This window comes from Ranitomeya imitator, chromosome 4, assembly GCF_032444005.1.
Source record: "Ranitomeya imitator isolate aRanImi1 chromosome 4, aRanImi1.pri, whole genome shotgun sequence".
NCBI lineage: Eukaryota > Metazoa > Chordata > Amphibia > Anura > Dendrobatidae > Ranitomeya > Ranitomeya imitator.
In genome coordinates, this window is record NC_091285.1 from 680,251,833 (window position 1) to 680,274,304 (window position 22,472).

Sequence of the window (22,472 nt, forward strand, 5' to 3'; positions counted from 1 at the left end):
GTCGCATTTAGTATCACAATTTGGCTTTGAAAAAAAGGAACACTACTTGACCTATTTAGGGATTAACCTCACATCTAATAAGTCAACCCTATATAAATGGAACTATGTCCCCTTAAAAAAGAATCTTCAAAGAGATTTGTCCAAATGGTCATCATTAACATTGTCCTGGCTGGGTAGAATAAACGCTATAAAAATGGTTTCTCTCCCAAGGTTTGTATGTCTATTCCGCTCCCTCCCTATACCGGTACCCTCTAAAGTCATACATGACATACATTCTATGATTTCTAAATTTATTTGGCAGGGTAAAAAGCCAAGGATTAAACAACAAATCATGTTCATGCATAGAAAAAAGGGAGGACGTTCTCTACCTAACTTCATGAACTATTTTAAATCTGCCCAGATTGCCCAGTTGACCAGAATCTGCTCAACAATAGATACACCTAGATGGGTCCATTTGGAGTCATTTTTGTTGAAACCTTATTCTCTGTCGGGCCTACTATGGACCGAAGCAAAACTTCCACAACATATCTCTATTAAAAAGCCTTTTACAGCCCAGTCTTTAATCCTCTGGAGGAAAGAAAAATTCAAGAATAAGCTGCAAACCAAAAATACACCATTAAATTCACTATTCAATAACTCAATGTTTCTCCCGGGTCTTGACCCCCAACCCTTTTCCTGGTGGATTTTGAAAGGCCTAACTACGATAAAACACCTCTGCTCCCCATTTAATATTGCCCTGTCTAGACAGGAGTTCATTCAAAAATATGAACCTCCATTTCGAGAAGCTTTTCGCATGAATCAGATCTTCGACTTTGTCAGGAGAAGTGTGCCAGGTAGGGACCCTTTCAGACTTACTGGATTCGAACAGAAATGTTCAAGCGATCCCCTGTGCAAAGGAGTAATCTCTTTATTATACTCTTCTCTTGACACTACACACGATGAGGAGAAACTTAGATTTATGCAACAATGGGAAGAAGATCTGGGGTTTGACATCACTGGAGGAGTGGCAACGCTGTTGTGATGTATTATCAAGGGGTTCCCACCAGGACTCCTTGGTTGAATCGTCACTTAGAGTCCTCCATAGAACATATCAGGTTCCCACGAAGCTTCACGCCATATACCCTCAAATATCAGACAGATGTTTTAGAGGTTGTGATGTGCCTGGGGACATGAAGCACATTTGGTGGACTTGTCAAGTGGTGGCTAGTCTTTGGCGGGAGGTGAAGCTCTTGGTAGATAGGATGTATGAAAAAGAAATACCACTAGACCCATTGACATTCCTACTTGGATTAAAGCCACCGGGATTCTCCAAAAACTTACATAGGTTGGTGATTTTGCTGGGAATGGCGTCCAAAATACACATAGCGTCTAAGTGGAGGACTCCTTCTCTCTCAATATCTCTAGTTAAAGACAGAATGAACACTATCATGATGTATAAGCGTATCCAAGCGACGAGAACTGACACCTGGAATACCTTTTTTCAAATTTGGACTCCATGGCTGGATTTAAATCCCGGTGATCAAATGATGCTAGCTCTCACTCTTTCTCCATGAGGTATTGACTGGCAGCTACTGGATGGACCGAATTGCTGAATTTTTAAATAATTTAACTGCACTCGGAAACAATCTGTGAGTTGATGACCCATAGACTAACCTGTCTCGGTGTCGGCCTGATGTTTATTGTTATGAGAGAAATTACTATAATGTGGATTCATAATACCCCTACCCTAATGTTCATCCCCTTTTGTATTTGTCTTGTCTTTGTCTTGTCTTAAACTAGTCTACATAAATATTCCCCATATATAATATTTTGTTATTGTTGATGTAATTTTGTAAACTCAGTACTCCCATGTCGGGAGACCATTGTGTTATACTTTAAATAAAAATTATTGAAACAAAAAAAGAAGTAGGCCCAATGTAGGAGTGTGGGTCTCTGAGACTTGTAATGGAGGGCATGAGCTGACAAACAATTCCCCAATGTGGGGTCTTTTTTTTACTAAATAAAATAGTGCCATCACAGCCCCCTTGCCCAAAATTCACCGTACAGAGCACGTTCACCCTGGTGATCTAGTGGCAGTTAAAGGACACATGCAGGAGACAGAGTTAAGAAGTAGGCCCAATGTAATGTAATGCCCAATTCCCCAATGTGGGGTCCTTTTTTTACGAAATAAAATAGTGCCATCACAGCCCCCTTGCCCAAAATTCACTGACCTATAACAGTACAGAGCACGTTCATACCGCATAACAATAAACCAAGCGAAGATTAAAGAGATGGTGTTCCTGTTTTCTACCTCCACACAGTATACCACCACGTGAGTTGAACTACCACAAGTGATGTTTAAAATGTGGGCAACGTTTACGGAACACAAGTAGCAGCGGTGGACAAACCGCATGTCCTGGGTAAAGGTGGCTATAAGCCAGGAGATGACAGACAAGATGGAGGACCTGATTAAGTATTTGGTGAACACACAGCAGCAACAGCTGGGACATCAGGAGACAAGAAAGCTGCTTTTCGAGCAGATGCAACAGCAGCAGCAGTAGCATCAGCAGCAACTCCTATAACAACCGAAGCACCAACAAGACCAGTTTTGACAATAGCAAGAGCAGATCGAGTTGCTTGCCGAGGTGGTTAATGGGAGACCGGAAGCCCACTCCACAAGTCCAGGTGCAGGTGACGACACATACGTCTGGAAGGCGGTAACACAAGCAATGCAGAAAATGACCCCGGGTAATGATGTAGTGGCATTTCTGACTATTTTTGAATGGGTAGCAGAGCGGAAGAGTGTACCACCAGACCAGTGTTCAAAGGTGCTGGTCCCCTGTCTAATCGGCAAGCCCCAGAAGGCTTATTATGACCTGGCCTCAGGGCCGGACTGGCCATCTGGCAATTCTGGCAAATGCCAGAAGGGCCTGTCTGGCTGTGGGCTGCCTCATCTGCTATGTTATTAGCAGAATCTGTGTTCTCAAGACACCCATACTGTTAAGAGTTGTGGAGTAGGCTGTAATGGACAGATTTGTACACTCTCTTCCAAGGTTGGTGCAGATATTAGTTGCCCAGGGGATACACGGAATGTTGATGACCTGGTGGGCCTTCTAGAAAGGTACCAGGTGCTCGAGAGGTCCCTAAGGATTCCGGAGGGTAGTGCATCTCCATACTGTGGTACCCAGTGGGAACCCAAATCTCAAAAGAGGGCTAGCAGAGCCATCACTGTGGGAAGTCCAAGGCCCCACGGAGACACTGAGGGCTTGCAAAAGACTGCTGGTTAAGACCTGATCTGCTGGCCGTGTCACGGTCCTGGAGACATTGTCCTTTGACTTCCAAGCAGATGGATTGCTACCTAGGCAACCGCTGCTCATATTATGCTTATCCCACTAACAGTGTGGACTATCAGCCTGGAGATGGGCCGCAGTCATGTCTCGTGTCCATAAATGGGGTGCTGGTGTCAGGGCTATTGGACTCAGGGAGTTTGGTGACCCTGATAAGGTTGATTCCACACTCCCCACCAGTTGATCACAGGGAAACACGTGGGTGTCCGCTTTATCCATGGCAATGGTAACGACTACTCTGTTGCCAGAGTGTCTATAAAAACAAACTGTGGTACTGAATCCCATGAGGTCAGGGTTGTGAGATACTTACTTCACCCCGTGATAATCGGGCGGGACTTCAGCCCAATTTGGGACTTGTGGGGAAAGGCAGAGATGCTAAGTGACTCAGACAGAAGCCAACTCAACCCTGATATATCCCTGTCACAGCCGGAGGGGGTGGAGTTCCCCTTGTGTGTCACTGGACTCTAGAGGCAGTCTGGGTTCAGCTAGACTGGAGGGCGGTTCTCCAGTTGTTTGGTGTCCTGAAGAGAGTCTAAACCTGTATTGCTCCAGAGCAGGGTGCTACCCGCATACCTATGGATTGTGTTGCAGTGGGTTTTTTTTTGTTTGTTTTCTGTTGTTATCTGTTTTAGCAAAAACACTGTTTTTATATTCCCTTCTTGTTGGTTTATGCTGCAGAACAATAATCCTATGAAAGATTAAAAGAGTCAGTCTTCATGTTTTCTACCTCCGTATACCACCTTGTGAGTTGAACTACCACAGGCAGTAACACCTTCAGTTTCCTGCCCTTTAATCTATACTATCTGATCCAACTGGCTCAATGTACTGATCCTTGCATATCATCATACCATCATATTATTATTTCCACACGTTTGTGCAGGATTTTGCCGGGTGACACCTGTGTTTTCTCCCTAATGTGATACACACTGCTCCATTTTTTTCCACATTGGTCTATTAGCTTCTTTTTCTCTCACCTTATTACTTGTCATTGTTAGTTGTTTATGCTTAATAAAATGTATTGTTAAACTCTTTATGTTGTATTTTGTTTTGTGTTCTACAATTTAGAACTTATTAGCTTTGGATCTGGCAGCTGGATATCTTTGTAGATTTATATAATGGTGTGCAGTATTAGTTTGCCGCTATACATAACATTTTGCATGTAGCCCAAAAAGTTCTACTTTGTTCTCTTTGAATCTTAGGGTGCCAAACTCCGCGGCAAGGTAACGCCAGTGAGGGTTAATCCACTTCCCTTATCCCTCTAGTTTTTTCCTATGTATGCAAATTTTGGGACATTTCCTTGACCCTATATTATACATATTGTGAGACAGTGACTGGCGTCATTGTGAATGGCCGGAATGTGTCACAGAGGCGGAGGTCCCCTGCGCTGTAACCTGGAATGTTGCTCTGGGACCTGTAGTCCCACAAACCTGTATTTTAGTAAAGGGATGGATTTTAGGTTTAACCAGAAAGTAATGGGTGGGACTGGTTAACCACATACCTCCCAGGGGGTGTGCTCCTGTGACGTCAGGAAGGTTCTATATGTTTTCCTGCTTGTGTAAAGGGTTACAAAGACTGGAACACACCCCTACCCTTTTAGCACATCCCAGTTCTTAATGTAGTGAGAGTTTGAACCACACTATGTTAATGTGATTTCAATCTGCTATGTATATAGTGTTTTCCAACCATTTGCTGCTATATGAATGTTTTAGACTACTGTGTATGGTTGTTCCATACTGTAGTTGTCTAGGGACAATGTAGTACCTTAGTTGGGCCACTAGATGGGTCATGACATCTTAGTATAATTAATAGTTGATTATAGCAGGAGTTAACTAGGGTAAGCCAGGAACAGTTTCCTGGTTAGAGTCAGAGGGGCTAGGGAGCCCGTACAGCTTGGGTGGGCTTTAGAGCCCTAGCTACCCAGTAGCTCCATAACATTGTAAGCAAGGAACCCAGCCATCCAGGGCCCAGTGGGCCAGAAGTACAGCCTTAGCAACAGTGAGACGGCAGTGGTGGACCATAGGCTAAAGCGAAGGTCACAACAGTATGGGGATGCAGGTAGCTCTATAATGTGGCAGCTTACTACATTGGCAAATGCCCTCAGATCCGGTGCAAAATGGACAAGGGAACACCTAAGCGTGGTAAGTCTGAACAGGGCAGATGCTGCGTTACTGCAAGAGGCGGTAGGACCCGGGCACGTACTGAAGGCCGTAGGAAGAAGTGCAGGAAAAGTGGAGAATAAGGACTGTTTAGAACCCTATGTTGATGTTGTATCTATTAAAGGGAACCTGTCACCTCCAAAATGGAAGGTGAGCTAAGCCCACCGGCATCAGGGGCTTATCTACAGCATTCTGGAATGCTGTAGATAAGCCCCCGATGTATCCTGAAAGATGAGAAAGAGGTTAGATTATACTCACCTGGGCGGGCAAGCCGATCCGATGGGCGTCGCGGTCCGGTCCGGGGCCTCCCATCTTCTTACGATGTCTTCTTGTCTTCACGCTGCGGCTCTGGCGCAGGCATACTTTGTCTGCCCTGTTGAGGGCAATGCAAAGTAGTGCAGTGTGCAGGCGCTGGGCCTCTCTGACCTTTCCCGGCACCTGCGCACTGCAGTACTTTGCTCTGCCCTCAACAGGACAAAGTACGCCTGCGCCGGAGCTGTAGCGTAAAGACAAGAAGAAGACGTCATCGTAAGAAGATGGGAGGTGTCGGGACCGCGACACCCATCGGACCGGACCGCAGCGGGACCGCCCCTGGGTGAGTATAATCTAACCTCTTTTTCTCATCTTTCAGGATACATCGGGGGCTTATCTACAGCATTCCAGAATGCTGTAGATAAGCCCCCGATGCCGGTGGGCTTAGCTCATCTTCCATTTTGGGGGTGACAGGTTCCCTTTAAGGATGTGTTGTGATGGGGAAAAAAGTAAAGTTCTAGATTTTAAGTCACAATTGGACTGTGTCTCTGTTTGTGCACAAACGTAGGGAGAAGGCCCACAGCAGCCCATAGGAGATCCTGACAAAAGGACATAGTTTGTATGTGACAGGAGACCAGGGCTCGTGTAAACAAATATTCTCAGCCACGACTACGGCCCTAGTGCTCCCTCACACTTGCACCACATGGAAGTTGGCCATGTGTGAATCTGGAGCTGGCTGGAGCTCTGAAAGTTCAGGAAGCTACTGAGAGTCTGGATTAGGGACAGGACCCAGTTAAAGCCCATCTGTGAAGTCTGCAAAGCTGTTACGCAAGTAACCCGGAGCATGGGGGAATTGTGTGCACTGACGGGTGTCAGTTATTGACCTGTGCGGACATAACCGCAGTTGAAATGGTTTTACAGGTCAGATATGTTTCTGCCGAGAGAGCAGATATATCTACTCAAGATAATGAACTGTATGTAATGTTTATAAGGCCTACCGTGGTTTATGGTTATATAATAAATTAGGAATGGACTTATTTAGATGAAGAAGCTGTTGCTGTTTCAATATCGCTGCCAAGTGAGTGTACCTCAACCCGCTTAGTGATCGCTATGTATATATATATATTCTATGGTTATTTTATTTGATTTGAATTAAAAGCTACTTTTTAAGAGTTTTTTTCTGTTAGGTTATGCTCAAGAAAACACACTTACAAGATAACTTCACCACTTTCAAACAAGCAACTTTCACATTCTAGTTGTCCCTATCCTCTGCTAAACAGGCTTCACAACCCTCATATCTTCTTTATTCCACAACCCCAAACAGTTATTCAACACTTTTAACTTCTTCATCCATCCATCATTGCCTCCTATGACCTCCCTCATCTTTGCAGAAGGCTTTGCCACATATTTCAAATACAAGATCGAGCAAATCAGGCAAGTTTTTACTGTTCAACCACCACAACCCTTATATATAACAGATAACTGGCCTCATGAGCATCCTTACCACCATCACTGAAGGACAGCTAACTCATCTCTCCAAATCACACTTCAACACTTATGCACTTGAGCCCATCCCAATCTCACCACTACAGTTATCCCGGCCCAAACCCATTTCTTTAACCTATCGTTAACTTCTGGTACCTTCCCTTCTGCTTTCAAAAATGCCACAATCACCTTGATCCTGAATTTACCATCCCTCGACCTGACCTCTACGTCCAGCTATCGTCCCATATTGCTGTTGCTATTTACCTTGAGGCCATGTGCACACGTTCAGTATTTTTCGTGTTTTTTTCGCGTTTTTTCGCTATAAAAACGTGATAAAAATGTGAAAAAACGCTTACATATGCCTCCTATTATTTACAGTGTATTCCGCATTTCTAGTGCAAATGTTGCATTTTTTTCTGCGAAAAAAATCGCATTGCTGGAAAAAAAGCAACATGTTCATTAAATTTGCGGAATTGCGGTGATTCCGCACACCTAGGAATGCATTGATCTGCTTACTTTCGCATGGGGCTGTGCACACCATGCGGGAAGTAAGCAGATTATGTGCGGTTGGTACCCAGGGTGGAGGAGAGGAGACTCTCTTCCACGGACTGGGCACCATATAATTGGTAAAAAAAAAAAGAATTAAAATAAAAAATAGTCATATACTTACCCTCTGATGACCCTGGAGTCCTCCCGCCTCTCAGCGGTGCACGCTGCCGCTTCCGTTCCTATAGATGCTCTGTGTGAAGGACCTGCGATGACGTCGACGTCTTGTGATTGGTCGCGTGACCACTCATGTGACCGCTCACGTGACCGCGACGTCATCGAAGGTCCTGCACACACACACCATCTATAGGAACGGACGCCGCTGAGGAAATCGGCTGTCTGCAGGTAAGTATAACCATTTTTTTTATTATTTTTAACATGATATCCTTTAATATTGATGCTGCTTAGGCAGCATCTATAGTAAAAAGTTGGTCACACTTGTCAAACACTATGTTTGACAAGTGTGACCAACCTGTCAGTCAGTTTTCCAAGCCATGCTACAGATCGCTTGGAAAACTTTAGCATTCTGCAAGCTAATTTCGCTTGCAAAATGCTAAAGAAAACGCGAAAAAAACGGGAAAAAAACGCAAAAAAAAAATGCGGATTTCTTGCAGAAAATTTCCGTTTTTCTTCAGGAAATTTCTGCAAGAAATCCTGATGTGTGCACATACCCTGAAACTCCTTGATCAACATGTCCACAGTGAACTTTCCTCCCACCATTCATCTAACTCACTCATTGACAAACTACAGTCCAGTTTACATCCCTGCCACCCCACTGAAACGGCCCTGATCAAAATTACTAATGAGTTAATTACTGTCAAAGGCAACAAACATTTCTCTATACTCCTCCTTGTAGAATTGTCCTCTGCCTTTGACACAGACAACAACTCCCTCCTACTACAGATCCTCTCTTTCCTTGGCGTCAAAGATCATGCCCTCTACTGCATCTCTTCTTACCTCACTAACTGCAGATTTAGCTTTTCGAATTCCCACACTACCTCCTCTTCCCGACATCTCTCTGTTAGTGTCCATCAAGACTCGATCTTGAGAACCCTACCTTCTCCATCTAAACCTTTGGTCTGGGACAACTGATAAAGATCTATGGCTTCCATAACCACCTATATGCGGATGACACTCAGATCTATCTCCCTGGCCCAGATTTCACCTTTGCTGTTCAGAATCCTAGAGTGTCATATCCTCCTTCATCTCATCACGTTTCCTAAAGATCAATGGGGACAAAACTGAACTCATCAATCTTTCCTCCAACTAGCCTATCTTCCATAGTTGATATGTCTATCACAATAATTAACAACAAGATTTCCACTACCTCTGAATAACTCTTGATCCTGTCCTGTCCTTCACAACAAACATCCAAATTTTTATGACCTCCTGCCACCTCCAACTCAAAAATATTTCCAGAATCCGTCCTTTCCTTAACCCAGAATCTACTAAAATCTTAGTGCATACACTCATCATCTCCTGCCTTGACTACTGCGATATCCTCCTCTGTGGCCTTCCTACTAACAATCTCGCACCTCTCCAGTCCATCCTTAACTCAGCTGCCCGACTAATCCACCTCTTTCCTCGCAACTTCTCCACTTGTCCCCTCTGCAAATCCCTTCACTGGCTCCCAATTACTCTGCATAACTAGTTAAAAATACAAACATTGGCCTACAAAACCAACAATAATCTATCCCCTCCTATTATCTCCAAGCTAATCTTTCGATATCTTCCCACCCCTAATCTCTGGTCCTCCCAAGACCTCTTTCTCTCCTCCACACTCATATGTTCCTCACTCAATTGCCTCCCAAACTTCTACAGATTATCCCCCATCCTCTGTAATATTGTGTCTCAACACATCTGATTATCCATATTTCAAATGGTTTGCCGCACTAATCCTTATATCCCACTCCACAAATTCTAACTTGAGAAACATCTAATCAATGATTTAACAAAAATAATAGTGCTGAATGCAAGAGATAGAATGTCCAGTCTAGTGTTCACCTGTGCACAAGGGCAAGCTTGATTTTCAGGTTGAAACAGCTATTGGCAATATCTAGTTGGAAAGAACCTGCTTGTATAGTTATCCTTAAAATAATGGGTAATATGCCCCAAATTGTAATCATACATAATATGTATTCACATACCAAGAGATCCACATAAGCCGTGCAAACAGATTAATATACTGGAAAAAATCTCAAGGCTGGTGACAGTGTGATAAGTTGTGAACTGTCTGAAGTATAACCAGGCAAAAAGGACCTCATACCACAAAGATCAACACAAGTAGTACAGACGGTGCCTGCTGAAACAAAGTGTGCCACTACAACGGCAACTAACCTGCTGAATAACTGTTTCCCGTTCTCCTACTGACGATAGTTAAACGAGCCCTCACGGGATCGAAGGAAGCGCACAGAGCCAAGGGAGCCCCGGCCGGTGGCATCCCTGGTTGCGCGGCAATAGAAAAAATGGCCGACAGAGGCTAGCCGGCTTGTGACGTCACAGCCCTACGGAGTGCGCGGATGGTCAAAAGAGTTACCAACGCAATTCAGGGAATACATGGTTCCCCTTCATCAGGGTGTATCTTCCTTCGATCCCGTGAGGGCTCATTTACCTATCGCCATCTGAAGCTCTAGTAAGAGAACGGGAAACAGTTATTCAGCAGGTTAGTTGCTGTTGTAGCGTTGTTACATCTGTTAAATAAGGGCGCTGGTGTAATCGATATATAACATCTGATTAGCTACCAAATTTTGAAACTTTCAGACAGAACCTGAAAACCCATCTATTCAAGAAAGCTACAGCCTGCAATGACCTGGTTACCAACTCACCACCGCCGGAGCTGCCAGAAACCCCAGCCTATTGTCTCCTTCTCATTATCCTGTAGACTTTATTCCCGCAAGGTCCGGATCCTCATCCCTCTGTACCAGTATGTCATTGTTAGTTTGTTCTCTGTATTTATATTGTATTTTGTACGTAACCCCTTCTCATGTATAGCTCCATGGAATCAGTATCAGCAGGAGATCATCAGCACAGGACAATTGCACTTGTGCCTTCTAGTCCAACCAAGCCTAATTAGCAGCTCTGTCACTATGCAATGTACACAGAAAGCTGCAGTGTGGTCGGGGTAGGACAAAGCTCAACATCTCAGCTCTTCTAGATCTGCAGACGAGATAACTATGACTTTATCATAACTGCTGCACCCAATATGCCAAGTGTCATAGGGCGGGAAACAAGGTCTCTGTGCCTACATCATGCTTCTATAAGATTACAAAAACGACCTGCTACACAGATTCCCTTTAAGGAAATAAAAAGTTTGTAACATAGAAAAAAATGTCTCATATCATGAACTTCTCACTTGGAATAAATTTCTCCAAATATTCGAACCACTGACGTAGAGTTGAGTCTCCAAACATGTAGATGTTTTTCCCTTTCAGGCAGGCGAGAGCATCCGCAGGCAGAGGGAAGTGACGGCCCAAGCAAGAAAGCGATGTCCAAATATCACCATAATAGAACCCAGAAGGCTGCGGAGAGTCTTGACCAGGTCTGCAGATGGAGAGGTTGGAGGTGAGTCCTACGAGACAACGTAGTAAAGAAAAGATAGAGATTCGAGGAAAGATCAATAAAATGATGAAGGCTGAAACAAGAAAAAACATCTGGAGTATCCTGTATAAACCCTACTACGTATGTATGTGGCATATACCACAAAATGCAGAGTCTCCTGTAAGAGCATAACTGGAAGCAGATCTTAAAAGAGATCTCCCTCTTATTGAAGATATTCTACGACATACAGGAAAAATGTAGTAACTATATACTGTACTTGTATATAGCGGATATTATTACTGTATATAGGGAATAGTATTATAGTATATTTTTGTATATAGGAGCAGTATTATCGTAGTTATATTCTTGTACATAGGGGGCAGTATTATAGTAGTTATATTCTTGTACATAGGGGCAGTATTATAGTAGTTATATGCTTGCACATAGGGGGCAGTATTATAGTAGTTATATTCTTGTATGTAGGGGCAGTATTATAGTAGTTATATTCTTGTATGTAGGGGCAGTATTATAGTAGTTATATTCTTGTACATAGGGGCAGTATTATAGTAGTTATATTCTTGTATGTAGGGGCAGTATTATAGTAGTTATATTCTTGTACATAGAGAGCAGTATTATAGTAGTTATATTCTTGAACATAGGAGCAGTATTATAGTAGTTATATTCTTGTACATAGGGGCAGTATTATAGTAGTTATATTCTTGTACATAGGAGCAGTATTATAGTAGTTATATTCTTGTACATAGGAGCAGTATTATAGTAGTTATATTCTGGTACATAGGGGCAGTATTATAGTAGTTATATTCTTGGACATAGGAGCAGTATTATAGTAGTTATATTCTTGAATATAGGGGCAGTATTATAGTAGTTATATTCTGGTACATAGGGGCAGTATTATAGTAGTTATATTCTTCTACATAGGAGCAGTATTATAGCAGTTATATTCTTGTACATAGGGGGCAGTATTATAGTAGTTATATTCTTGTACATAGGAGCAGTATTATAGTAGTTAATTTCTTGTATATAGGGAGCAATATTATAGTAGTTATATTCTTGTACATAGGGGCAGTATTATAGTAGTTATATTCTTGTACATAGGGGCAGTATTATAGTAGTTATATTCTTGTACATAGGAGCAGTATTATAGTAGTTATATTCTTGTACATAGGAGCAGTATTATAGTAGTTATATTCTTGTACATAGGGGGCAGTATTATAGTAGTTATATTCTTGTACATAGGGGGCAGTATTATAGTAGTTATATTCTTGTACATAGGAGCAGTATTATAGTAGTTATATTCTTCTACATATGGGCAGTATTATAGTAGTTATATTCTTGTACATAGGAGCAGTATTATAGTAGTTATATTCTTGTACATAGGAGCAGTATTATAGTAGTTATATTCTTGTATATAGGGAGCAATATTATAGTAGCTACATTCTTGTACATAGGAGCAGTATTATAGTAGTTATATTCTTGTACATAGGAGCAGTATTATAGTAGTTATATTCTTGTACATAGGGGGCAATTTTTATTATAAAAATCAAACATAAATACAATTATAATAAAAACAAAAATCACCCAGAATTACAAGAATTACAAAACACAATTCACTTTAGTCATATATACACAAGTACTAAATAATCAGATCATATTGATACATAAATTAAAGTGTCCACACCTGGAGGTAGAAGAAAATTAAACAAAAAAACAAAAAACAAAAAAAAAGTCATATCATATTTTCTAACTGAATTTTACATTCCTCCATAACTTAATATTTCTCGGACTCCTTCCAACTTCTAGCGATTTTATCCACCGGAGTTCTTACATAACCTGAGCAGCCGCAGCGGTGTGATCGAACAGCTCATTGTGCAGTGACACCCGGGTTCTCATGTGCCAATGATAGTATTTGATGACGCTTATTATAATGTACATCGTCTCTCTGTCGATGTTACTAACAGTGGAGGGGACACCATAGATTATGTCAGAATACTTTAGAGTCCGCAGTCTGGGGATTTTTAGATTATCTGACACTTCCTCCCAGATCTTCCGCCCTCCCCAGCAATCACATATAAAGTGCTCCATAGTCTCCTCCTGCTGACAACCAAGGGGACAATTCCGATCGGAGACACTCAAGTGTTTCAGGTTCCCCCTGACAAAGAGCCGACTATGCAGCGAAAGCCAAGTGACGTCAAACAGTCTAGGAGGAAGTCTTTTCCCGTTTAGGAACCTAAGGCTTTCCTGCAGGGTGGTGGTGACACAATCTCTCAGGGCCAGTGGAGAGTAAAAGAAAGTCCTACAACATGAGCATACAGGTCTCTTCTCGTACTGCTCTCAATGTAAGACTTCTCCAGTCCCCACCTCCTAACACACTTCAGACCATAGTCCAGATACTGGGGGAGGTGGTCACCTGTCCATCTCCTCCTCTTGAGACTGCCGCCTCGCACCCAAGATTCTGCAAAAGGCAATATCCAGTACCTGATACTATTAACCCACAGAGAGCTACTGTTTGAGTCCATGTTCCCAAAATTTACCTTTAGAAACAAGGAGTCAAAGAAAACCCTTGGATTCAACATATCCAGCCCACCCTCTCTCCGCCGTAGGTAGGTTATTCCCCTCTTTATTAGGTTCAACCTATTCCCCCACAAGAGCTGGAAGAACAAGCTGAAGAGCCTCGCTGAGAAAGATTCTGGCAAAGGGAAAATGACAGAGACATACAAGAAAACAGGGACCAGATAAGTCTTCAACATTGCGACCCTTTCTCTGTAGGTCAGCCGCCAGTTCTTCCATCGCTGAACCTTTGCATTTCCAGCTTCCAATTTCTCCTCCCAATTTAGCGTGGCATTATCATCCCTCCCAAATTTAACCCCAAGGATCTTAATATGGGTGGAGGCTTTGGCAAACTGCCGCAGATCATAGCTGGGATCAGTATCTAATGTCCACAGAGCTTGACTCTTCTCAAGGTTGACCAGAGACCCGGAGGCCTCTGAGTAACTTCTGATAGACGCAGATAACATCTGCACCTCTCGAGGATTAGAGATCACCAACGTCACATCATCCGCATAGGCAACAACATTCAGAGGCAGGCAATGGGGGACCGGCACCCCCTGAAGATCACACTCCTGCAGTGACCTCAGAAACGGGTCTAGGGCAAAAACATACAGGAGCGGACTCAGTGGGCAACCCTGTCTCACCCCTGCCTCAACTCCAAAAGTGTCACCCTGCCAACCATTAATCAGAGGAAAGCTCACCGCCTCTCTGTACAATGTCTTCAGCCAATCCACAAATTGTCCCGGAATACCGTACTTTGACAAAGTGGCCCACAGATAGTCATGATCAACCCTGTCAAAGGCTTTAGCTTGGTCCAGACTAACAATATATTTCCCACACCGCAGGGCTTTACATCTCTCAAACATCTCCCGTATCGAGATGACTGCTCCAGAGATGTTCCGCCCTTTTACTGTGCCAAACTGAGAGCCTGCCAACAGTGCTGGGGACAAACAGACTAATCTAGAAAACAGGATCTTTGCTAGAATCTTCCTGTCCACATTCAAGAGGGCAATCGGCCTCCAGTTCTTGATGTCGCTCGGCTCTTTACCTTTAGACAGCAGAATCAACGAGAACACTCTCATGGATGGAGGCATCAGGTGATTTTCTAGACAACTTCTATACACATCCACGAGGATTGGAGCCAGGAGGTTTCTGAATTTCCTATAAAATTCTGCTGTTATGCCATCTTGACCTGGTGCCTTCTTCAGATGTAATTTATCAATAGCCTCCTTAACTTCCTCCACCGTTAACTCCGCTGTCAAAGGAGAAAAGTCCAGATCATTAGTATCAGGCGCAGGAGTTGCCTCCAAGAATTGAGCCATCTTATCTTTATCCAAAACTTTCCTCTGAAACAAGTCAGCATAGTAAGATCTCACCACCTCCAGGATACCCTCCTGTGAATCCTGCAATACACCCTGGAAGTCAGTGAGACCCGTGACCATCTTTTTTACTACCCTCTCCCTGCAATTCTCAAAGGGATCAGGGGTGTTGTGAATTCTGTGGCTGAATTCACTCCTGTGGTCACAAGTGGTACTACAGCTTCTGGGCTTCCTCCCTCAGGTGTTCTGGTGAGCTCGTTGGCTGCCTTGCTATTTAGCTCCACCTGAGTCTGTCTTCCTTGCTCCTTGTCAATGTTCCAGTGTTGGATCTGAGCTTCTGGATCTTTCCTGTGGCCTGCTGCTCTGCTTAGATAAGTGCTTCTTTGCTTTTGTTGCTGTTTTTTCTGTCCAGCTTGTCTATTCGTTTTTGCTGGAAGCTCTGAGACGCAAAGGGTGTACCGCCGTGCCGTTAGTTCGGCACGGTGGGTCTTTTTGCCCCCTTTGCGTGGTTTTTTGCTTTAGGGTTTTTTGTAGACTGCAAAGTTCTCTTTGCTATCCTCGCTCTATCTAGAATATCGGGCCTCACTTTGCTGAATCTATTTCATCCCTACGTTTTGTCTTTTCATCTTGCTAACAGTCATTATATGTGGGGGGCTGCCTTTTCCTTTGGGGTATTTCTCTGAGGCAAGTCAGGCTTGCATTTCTATCTTCAGGCTAGTCAGTTCCTCAGGCTGTGCCGAGTTGCATAGGTAGTGTCAGGCGCAATCCACAGCTGCCTTTAGTTGTGTTTAGGATAGGTTCAGGTATTGCGGTCTACAGAGATTCCACGTCTCAGAGCTCGTTCTATTGTTTTTGGGTTATTGTCAGATCACTGTATGTGCTCTGATTACTGGCACACTGTGTTACTGGATTGCCTTCATAACAGTACAAGGAGCCAAACTAATGATTCTCAATAGAGGGAAAAAAGAAGTTCTGACATCATTTTTTTTTCTCAGCTCTGTGTTCAGTCTTTTTTTTCCCCTAGACATTAGGGTGCTTCAGGACACAGCTGTGGACATGGATATTCAGGCTCTGTGCTCTTCAATGGATAATCTCGTTATAAATGTACAAAAGATTCAAGATACAATTGATCAGAAATCTATGCTAGAACCAAGAATTCCTATTCCTGATTTGTTTTTTGGTGATAGAACTAAGTTTCTGAGCTTCAAAAATAATTGTAAGCTATTTCTGGCCTTGAAACCTCATTCTTCTGGTAATTCAGTTCAACAGGTTTTGATTATTATTTCTTTTTTGCGCGGCGACCCTCAGGACTGGGCATTTTCTCTTGCGCCAGGAGACCCTGCATTGAGTGGTGTCGATGCGTTTTTCCTGGCGCTCGGATTGCTGTACGATGTGCCTAATTCAGTGGATCAGGCTGAGAAAAATTTGCTGGCTTTGTGCCAGGGCCAGGATGATATAGAAGTATATTGTCAGAAATTTAGGAAGTGGTCAGTACTCACTCTGTGGAATGAATCTGCGCTGGCAGCTTTGTTCAGAAAGGGTCTCTCTGAGGCTCTTAAGGATGTCATGGTGGGTTTTCCTATGACTGCTGGTTTGAATGAGTCTATGTCTTTGGCCATTCAGATCGGTCGTCGCTTGCTCGAGCGTAAATCTGTGCACCATCTGGCGGTATTGTCTGAGATTAAACCTGAGCCTATGCAGTGCGATAGGACTATGACCAGAGTTGAACGGCAAGAACACAGACATCTGAATGGGCTGTGTTTCTACTGTGGTGATTCCACTCATGCTATTTCTGATTTTCCTAAGCGCACTAAGCGGTTCAATAGGTCTGCCGTCATTGGTACTGTACAGTCCAAGTTCCTTCTGTCCATTACCTTGATATGCTCTTTGTCATCGTATTCTGTCATGGCGTTTGTGGATTCAGGCGCTGCCCTGAATCTGATGGATTTGGATTATGCTAAACGTTGTGGGTTTTTCTTGGAGCCTTTGCGGTGTCCTATTCCGTTGAGAGGAATTGATGCTACACCTTTGACCAAGAATAAACCTCAGTACTGGGCCCAGCTGACCATGTGCATGGCTCCTGCACATCAGGAAGTTATTCGCTTTCTGGTGCTACATAATCTGCATGATGTGGTCGTGTTGGGGTTGCCATGGCTACAAACCCATAATCCAGTATTGGATTGGAACTCTATGTCGGTATCCAGCTGGGGTTGTCAGGGGGTACATGGTGATGTTCCATTTTTGTCTATTTCGTCATCCACTCCTTCTGAGGTCCCAGAGTTCTTGTCTGATTATCAGGATGTATTTGAAGAGCCCAAGTCCGATGCCCTACCTCCGCATAGGGATTGTGATTGTGCTATCAATTTGATTCCTGGTAGTAAATTCCCTAAAGGTCGTTTATTTAATTTATCCGTGCCTGAACACACCGCTATGCGCAGTTATGTGAAGAAATCCCTGAAGAAGGGACATATTCGCCCATCGTCATCACCACTGGGAGCAGGGTTCTTTTTTGTAGCCAAGAAGGATGGTTCGCTGAGACCGTGTATTGATTACCGCCTTCTTAATAAGATCACTGTTAAGTTTCAGTATCCCTTGCCATTGTTATCTGACTTGTTTGCTCGGATTAAGGGGGCTAGTTGGTTCACTAAGATAGATCTTCGTGGTGCGTATAATCTGGTGAGAATCAGGCAAGGAGATGAATGGAAAACGGCATTTAATACGCCCGAGGGTCATTTTGAGTATCTAGTGATGCCGTTCGGACTTGCCAATGCTCCATCTGTTTTTCAGTCTTTTATGCATGACATCTTCCGTGAGTATCTGGATAAATTCCTGATTGCTTACTTGGATGACATTTTGATCTTCTCAGATGATTGGGAGTCTCATGTGAAGCAGGTCAGAATGGTTTTCCAGGTCCTGCGTGCTAATTCTTTGTTCGTGAAGGGATCAAAGTGTCTCTTCGGTGTGCAGAAGGTTTCATTTTTGGGGTTCATCTTTTCCCCTTCTACTATCGAGATGGATCCGGTTAAGGTCCAAGCCATCCAGGATTGGACTCAGCCGACATCTCTGAAAAGTCTGCACAAGTTCCTGGGCTTTGCTAATTTTTATCGTCGCTTCATCTGTAATTTTTCTAGCATTGCCAAACCATTGACCGATTTGACCAAGAAGGGTGCTGATTTGGTTAATTGGTCTTCTGCTGCCGTGGAAGCTTTTCAGGAGTTGAAGCGTCGTTTTTTTCTGCCCCTGTGTTGTGTCAACCAGATGTTTCTCTTCCGTTCCAGGTCGAGGTTGATGCTTCTGAGATTGGAGCAGGGGCGGTTTTGTCACAGAGAGGTTCTGGTTGCTCAGTGTTGAAACCATGTGCTTTCTTTTCCAGGAAGTTTTCTGCTGCTGAGTGTAATTATGATGTGGGCAACCGAGAGTTGCTGGCCATGAAGTGGGCATTCGAGGAGTGGCGTCATTGGCTTGAAGGAGCTAAGCATCGCGTGGTGGTATTGACTGATCATAAGAACCTTACTTATCTCGAGTCTGCCAAGCGCTTGAATCCTAGACAGGCCCGTTGGTCGTTATTTTTTGCTCGCTTCGATTTTGTGATTTCGTACCTTCCGGGCTCTAAAAATGTGAAGGCGGATGCTCTGTCTAGGAGTTTTTTGTGCCCGACTCTCCGGGTTTATCTGAGCCAGCGGGTATCCTCAAGGAAGGAGTCATTGTGTCTGCCATCTCCCCTGATTTGCGGCGAGTGTTGCAAAAATTTCAGGCTAATAAACCTGATCGTTGTCCGGCCGAGAAACTGTTCATCCCTGATAGGTGGACTAATAAACTTATCTCTGAACTTCATTGTTCGGTGTTGGCTGGTCATCCAGGAATCTTTGGTACCAGAGAGTTAGTGGCTAGATCCTTCTGGTGGCCATCTCTGTCACGGGATGTACGTACTTTTGTGCAGTCCTGTGGGATTTGTGCTAGGGCTAAGCCCTGCTGTTCACGTGCCAGTGGGTTGCTTTTGCCCTTGCCGGTCCCGAAGAGGCCTTGGACACATATTTCGATGGATTTCATTTCTGACCTTCCTGTTTCTCAAAAGATGTCAGTCATTTGGGTGGTCTGTGATCGCTTTTCTAAAATGGTCCATCTGGTGCCCTTGGCTAAATTGCCTTCCTCCTCTGATTTGGTGCCTTTTTTCTTCCAGCATGTGGTTCGTTTGCATGGCATTCCTGAGAATATTGTTTCTGACAGAGGTTCCCAGTTTGTTTCAAGGTTCTGGCGAGTCTTTTGTGGTAGGATGGGCATTGACCTATCTTTTTCCTCGGCTTTCCATCCTCAGACTAATGGCCAGACCGAACGAACCAATCAGACCTTGGAAACATATCTGAGATGTTTTGTTTCTGCAGACCAGGATGATTGGGTGTCCTTTTTGCCGTTGGCTGAGTTCGCCCTTAATAATCGGGCCAGCTCGGCTACCTTGGTCTCTCCATTTTTCTGCAATTCTGGGTTCCATCCTCGTTTCTCTTCAGGACAGGTTGAGTCTTCGGACTGTCCTGGTGTGGATTCTGTGGTGGACAGGCTGCAGCAGATCTGGACTCAGGTTGTGGACAATTTGACCTTGTCCCAGGAGAAGGCTCAACTTTTCGCTAATCGCAGACGCCGTGTGGGTCCCCGACTTCGTGTTGGGGATCTGGTTTGGTTATCTTCTCGTCATATTCCTATGAAGGTTTCCTCTCCTAAATTTAAACCTCGTTTTATTGGTCCGTATAGGATTTCTGAGATTCTCAATCCTGTGTCCTTTCGTCTGACCCTCCCGGACTCCTTTTCCATACATAATGTATTCCATAGGTCGTTGTTGCGGAGATATGTGGCACCTATGGTTCCATCTGTTGAGCCTCCTGCCCCGGTTTTGGTGGAGGGGGAATTGGAGTATATTGTGGAGAAAATTTTGGATTCTCGTGTCTCTAGACGGAAACTCCAGTATCTGGTTAAATGGAAGGGTTATGCTCAGGAAGATAATTCCTGGGTTTTTGCCTCTGATGTCCATGCTCCAGATCTTGTTCGTGCCCTTCATGTGGCTCATCCTGGTCGGCCTGGGGGCTCTGGTGAGGGTTCGGTGACCCCTCCTCAAGGGGGGGGTACTGTTGTGAATTCTGTGGCTGAATTCACTCCTGTGGTCACAAGTGGTACTGCAGCTTCTGGGCTTCCTCCCTCAGGTGTTCTGGTGAGCTCGTTAACTGCTTCATTACTTAACTCCGCCTGATGCTGCTATCCTTGCTCCTTGTCAATGTTTCAGTGTTGGATCTGAGCTTCTCCTGATTGTTCCTGTGACCTGCTGCTCTGTATAGCTAAGTGCTTTTTGCTTTTTTGTTGCTTTTTTTCTGTCCAGCTTGTCTTTTGTTTTGCTGGAAGCTCTGAGACGCAAAGGGTGTACCGCCGTGCCGTTAGTTCCGTGCCGTGCCCCCTTTGCGTGGTTTTGCTTTAGGGTTTTTTGTAGACTGCAAAGTTCGCTTTACTGTCCTCGCTCTGTCCTAGAATATCGGGCCCCACTTTGCTGAATCTATTTCATCCCTACGTTTTGTCTTTTCATCTTGCTCACAGTCATTATATGTGGGGGGCTGCCTTTTCCTTTGGGGAATTTCTCTGGGGCAAGTCAGGCCTATTTTTCTATCTTCAGGCTAGCTAGTTTCTTAGGCTGTGCCGAGTTGCCTAGGTAGTTGTTAGGCGCAATCCACAGCCGCTTTTAGTTGTGTTTAGGATAGGATCAGGTGTGCAGTCTACAGAGTTTCCACGTCTCAGAGCTCGTTCTTGTATTTTTGGGTATTTGTCAGATCACTGTGCGCGCTCTGATCGCTAAGCACACTGTGTTTCTGGATTACCTTCATAACACCTGTCATTAGCAAACCTAACACAAGACTATAACTGCTATAATACTGCCCCCTATGTACAAGAATATAGCTACTATAATACTGCCCCTATGTACAAGAATATAACTGCTATAACACTGCCCCTATGTACAAGAATATAATTACTATAATACTGCCTCTATGTACAAGAATATAACTACTATAATACTGCCCCTATGTACAAAACTATAACTACTATAATACTGCCTCTATGTAGAAAAATATAACTACTGTAATACTGTCCCCTATGTACAAGAATATAGCTACTATAATACTGTCATTTATGTACAACAATATAACTACTATAATACTGCCCTTATGTACAAGAATATAATTACTATAATACTGCCCCTATGTACAAGAATATAACTACTATAATACTGCTCCTATGTACAAGAATGTAACTAGTATAATACTGCCCCCTATGTACAAGAATATAACTACTATAATACTGCCCCTATGTACAAGAATATAACTACTATAATACTACTCCTATGTACAAGAATATAACTACTATAATACTGCTCCTATGTACAAGAATATAACTACTATAATACTGCTCCTATGTACAAGAATATAACTACTATAATACTGCACGAGAATCCAAAATCTTCTCCACAATATACTCCAATTCCCCCTCCACCAAAACCGGGGCAGGAGGCTCAACAGATGGAACCATAGGTGCCACGTATCTCCGCAACAACGACCTATGGAATACATTATGTATGGAAAAGGAGTCTGGGAGGGTCAAACGAAAAGACACAGGATTGAGAACCTCAGAAATCCTATACGGACCAATAAAACGAGGTTTAAATTTAGGAGAGGAAACCTTCATAGGAATATGACGAGAAGATAACCAAACCAGATCCCCAACACGAAGTCGGGGACCCACACGGCGTCTGCGATTAGCGAAAAGTTGAGCTTTCTCCTGGGACAAGATCAAATTGTCCACTACCTGAGTCCAGATCTGCTGCAACCTATCCACCACAGAATCCACACCAGGACAGTCCGAAGACTCAACCTGTCCTGAAGAGAAACGAGGATGGAACCCAGAATTGCAAAAAAATGGAGAAACCAAGGTAGCCGAGCTGGCCCGATTATTAAGGGCGAACTCAGCCAACGGCAAAAAGGACACCCAATCATCCTGGTCTGCAGAAACAAAACATCTCAGATATGTTTCCAAGGTCTGATTGGTTCGTTCGGTCTGGCCATTAGTCTGAGGATGGAAAGCCGAGGAAAAGGATAGGTCAATGCCCATCCTACCACAAAAGGCTCGCCAAAACCTTGAAACAAACTGGGAACCTCTGTCAGAAACAATATTCTCAGGAATGCCATGCAACCGAACCACATGCTGAAAGAACAAAGGTACCAAATCAGAGGAGGAAGGCAATTTAGCCAAGG

The 22,472-nt window shown here is 43.8% G+C and overlaps 1 protein-coding gene and 1 long non-coding RNA gene across 2 annotated transcripts in view; one reads left to right on the forward strand and one right to left on the reverse strand.

The window, feature by feature from the left end:
* The window catches only part of LOC138677329 (NXPE family member 3-like), a 77,182-nt gene that overhangs the window by 32,684 nt on the left and 22,026 nt on the right, over positions 1-22,472 (reverse strand). Inside the window, exon 4 of the mRNA XM_069767379.1 lies at positions 11,118-11,333. Within this exon, the coding sequence (XP_069623480.1) occupies positions 11,118-11,333 (216 nt within the window). The remainder of the gene's footprint in view (positions 1-11,117; positions 11,334-22,472) is intronic.
* Positions 11,196-22,472, forward strand: part of LOC138677330 (uncharacterized) — a 58,349-nt gene continuing 47,072 nt past the window's right edge. Inside the window, exon 1 of the long non-coding RNA XR_011320876.1 lies at positions 11,196-11,326. This is a non-coding gene — a long non-coding RNA (uncharacterized lncRNA). The remainder of the gene's footprint in view (positions 11,327-22,472) is intronic.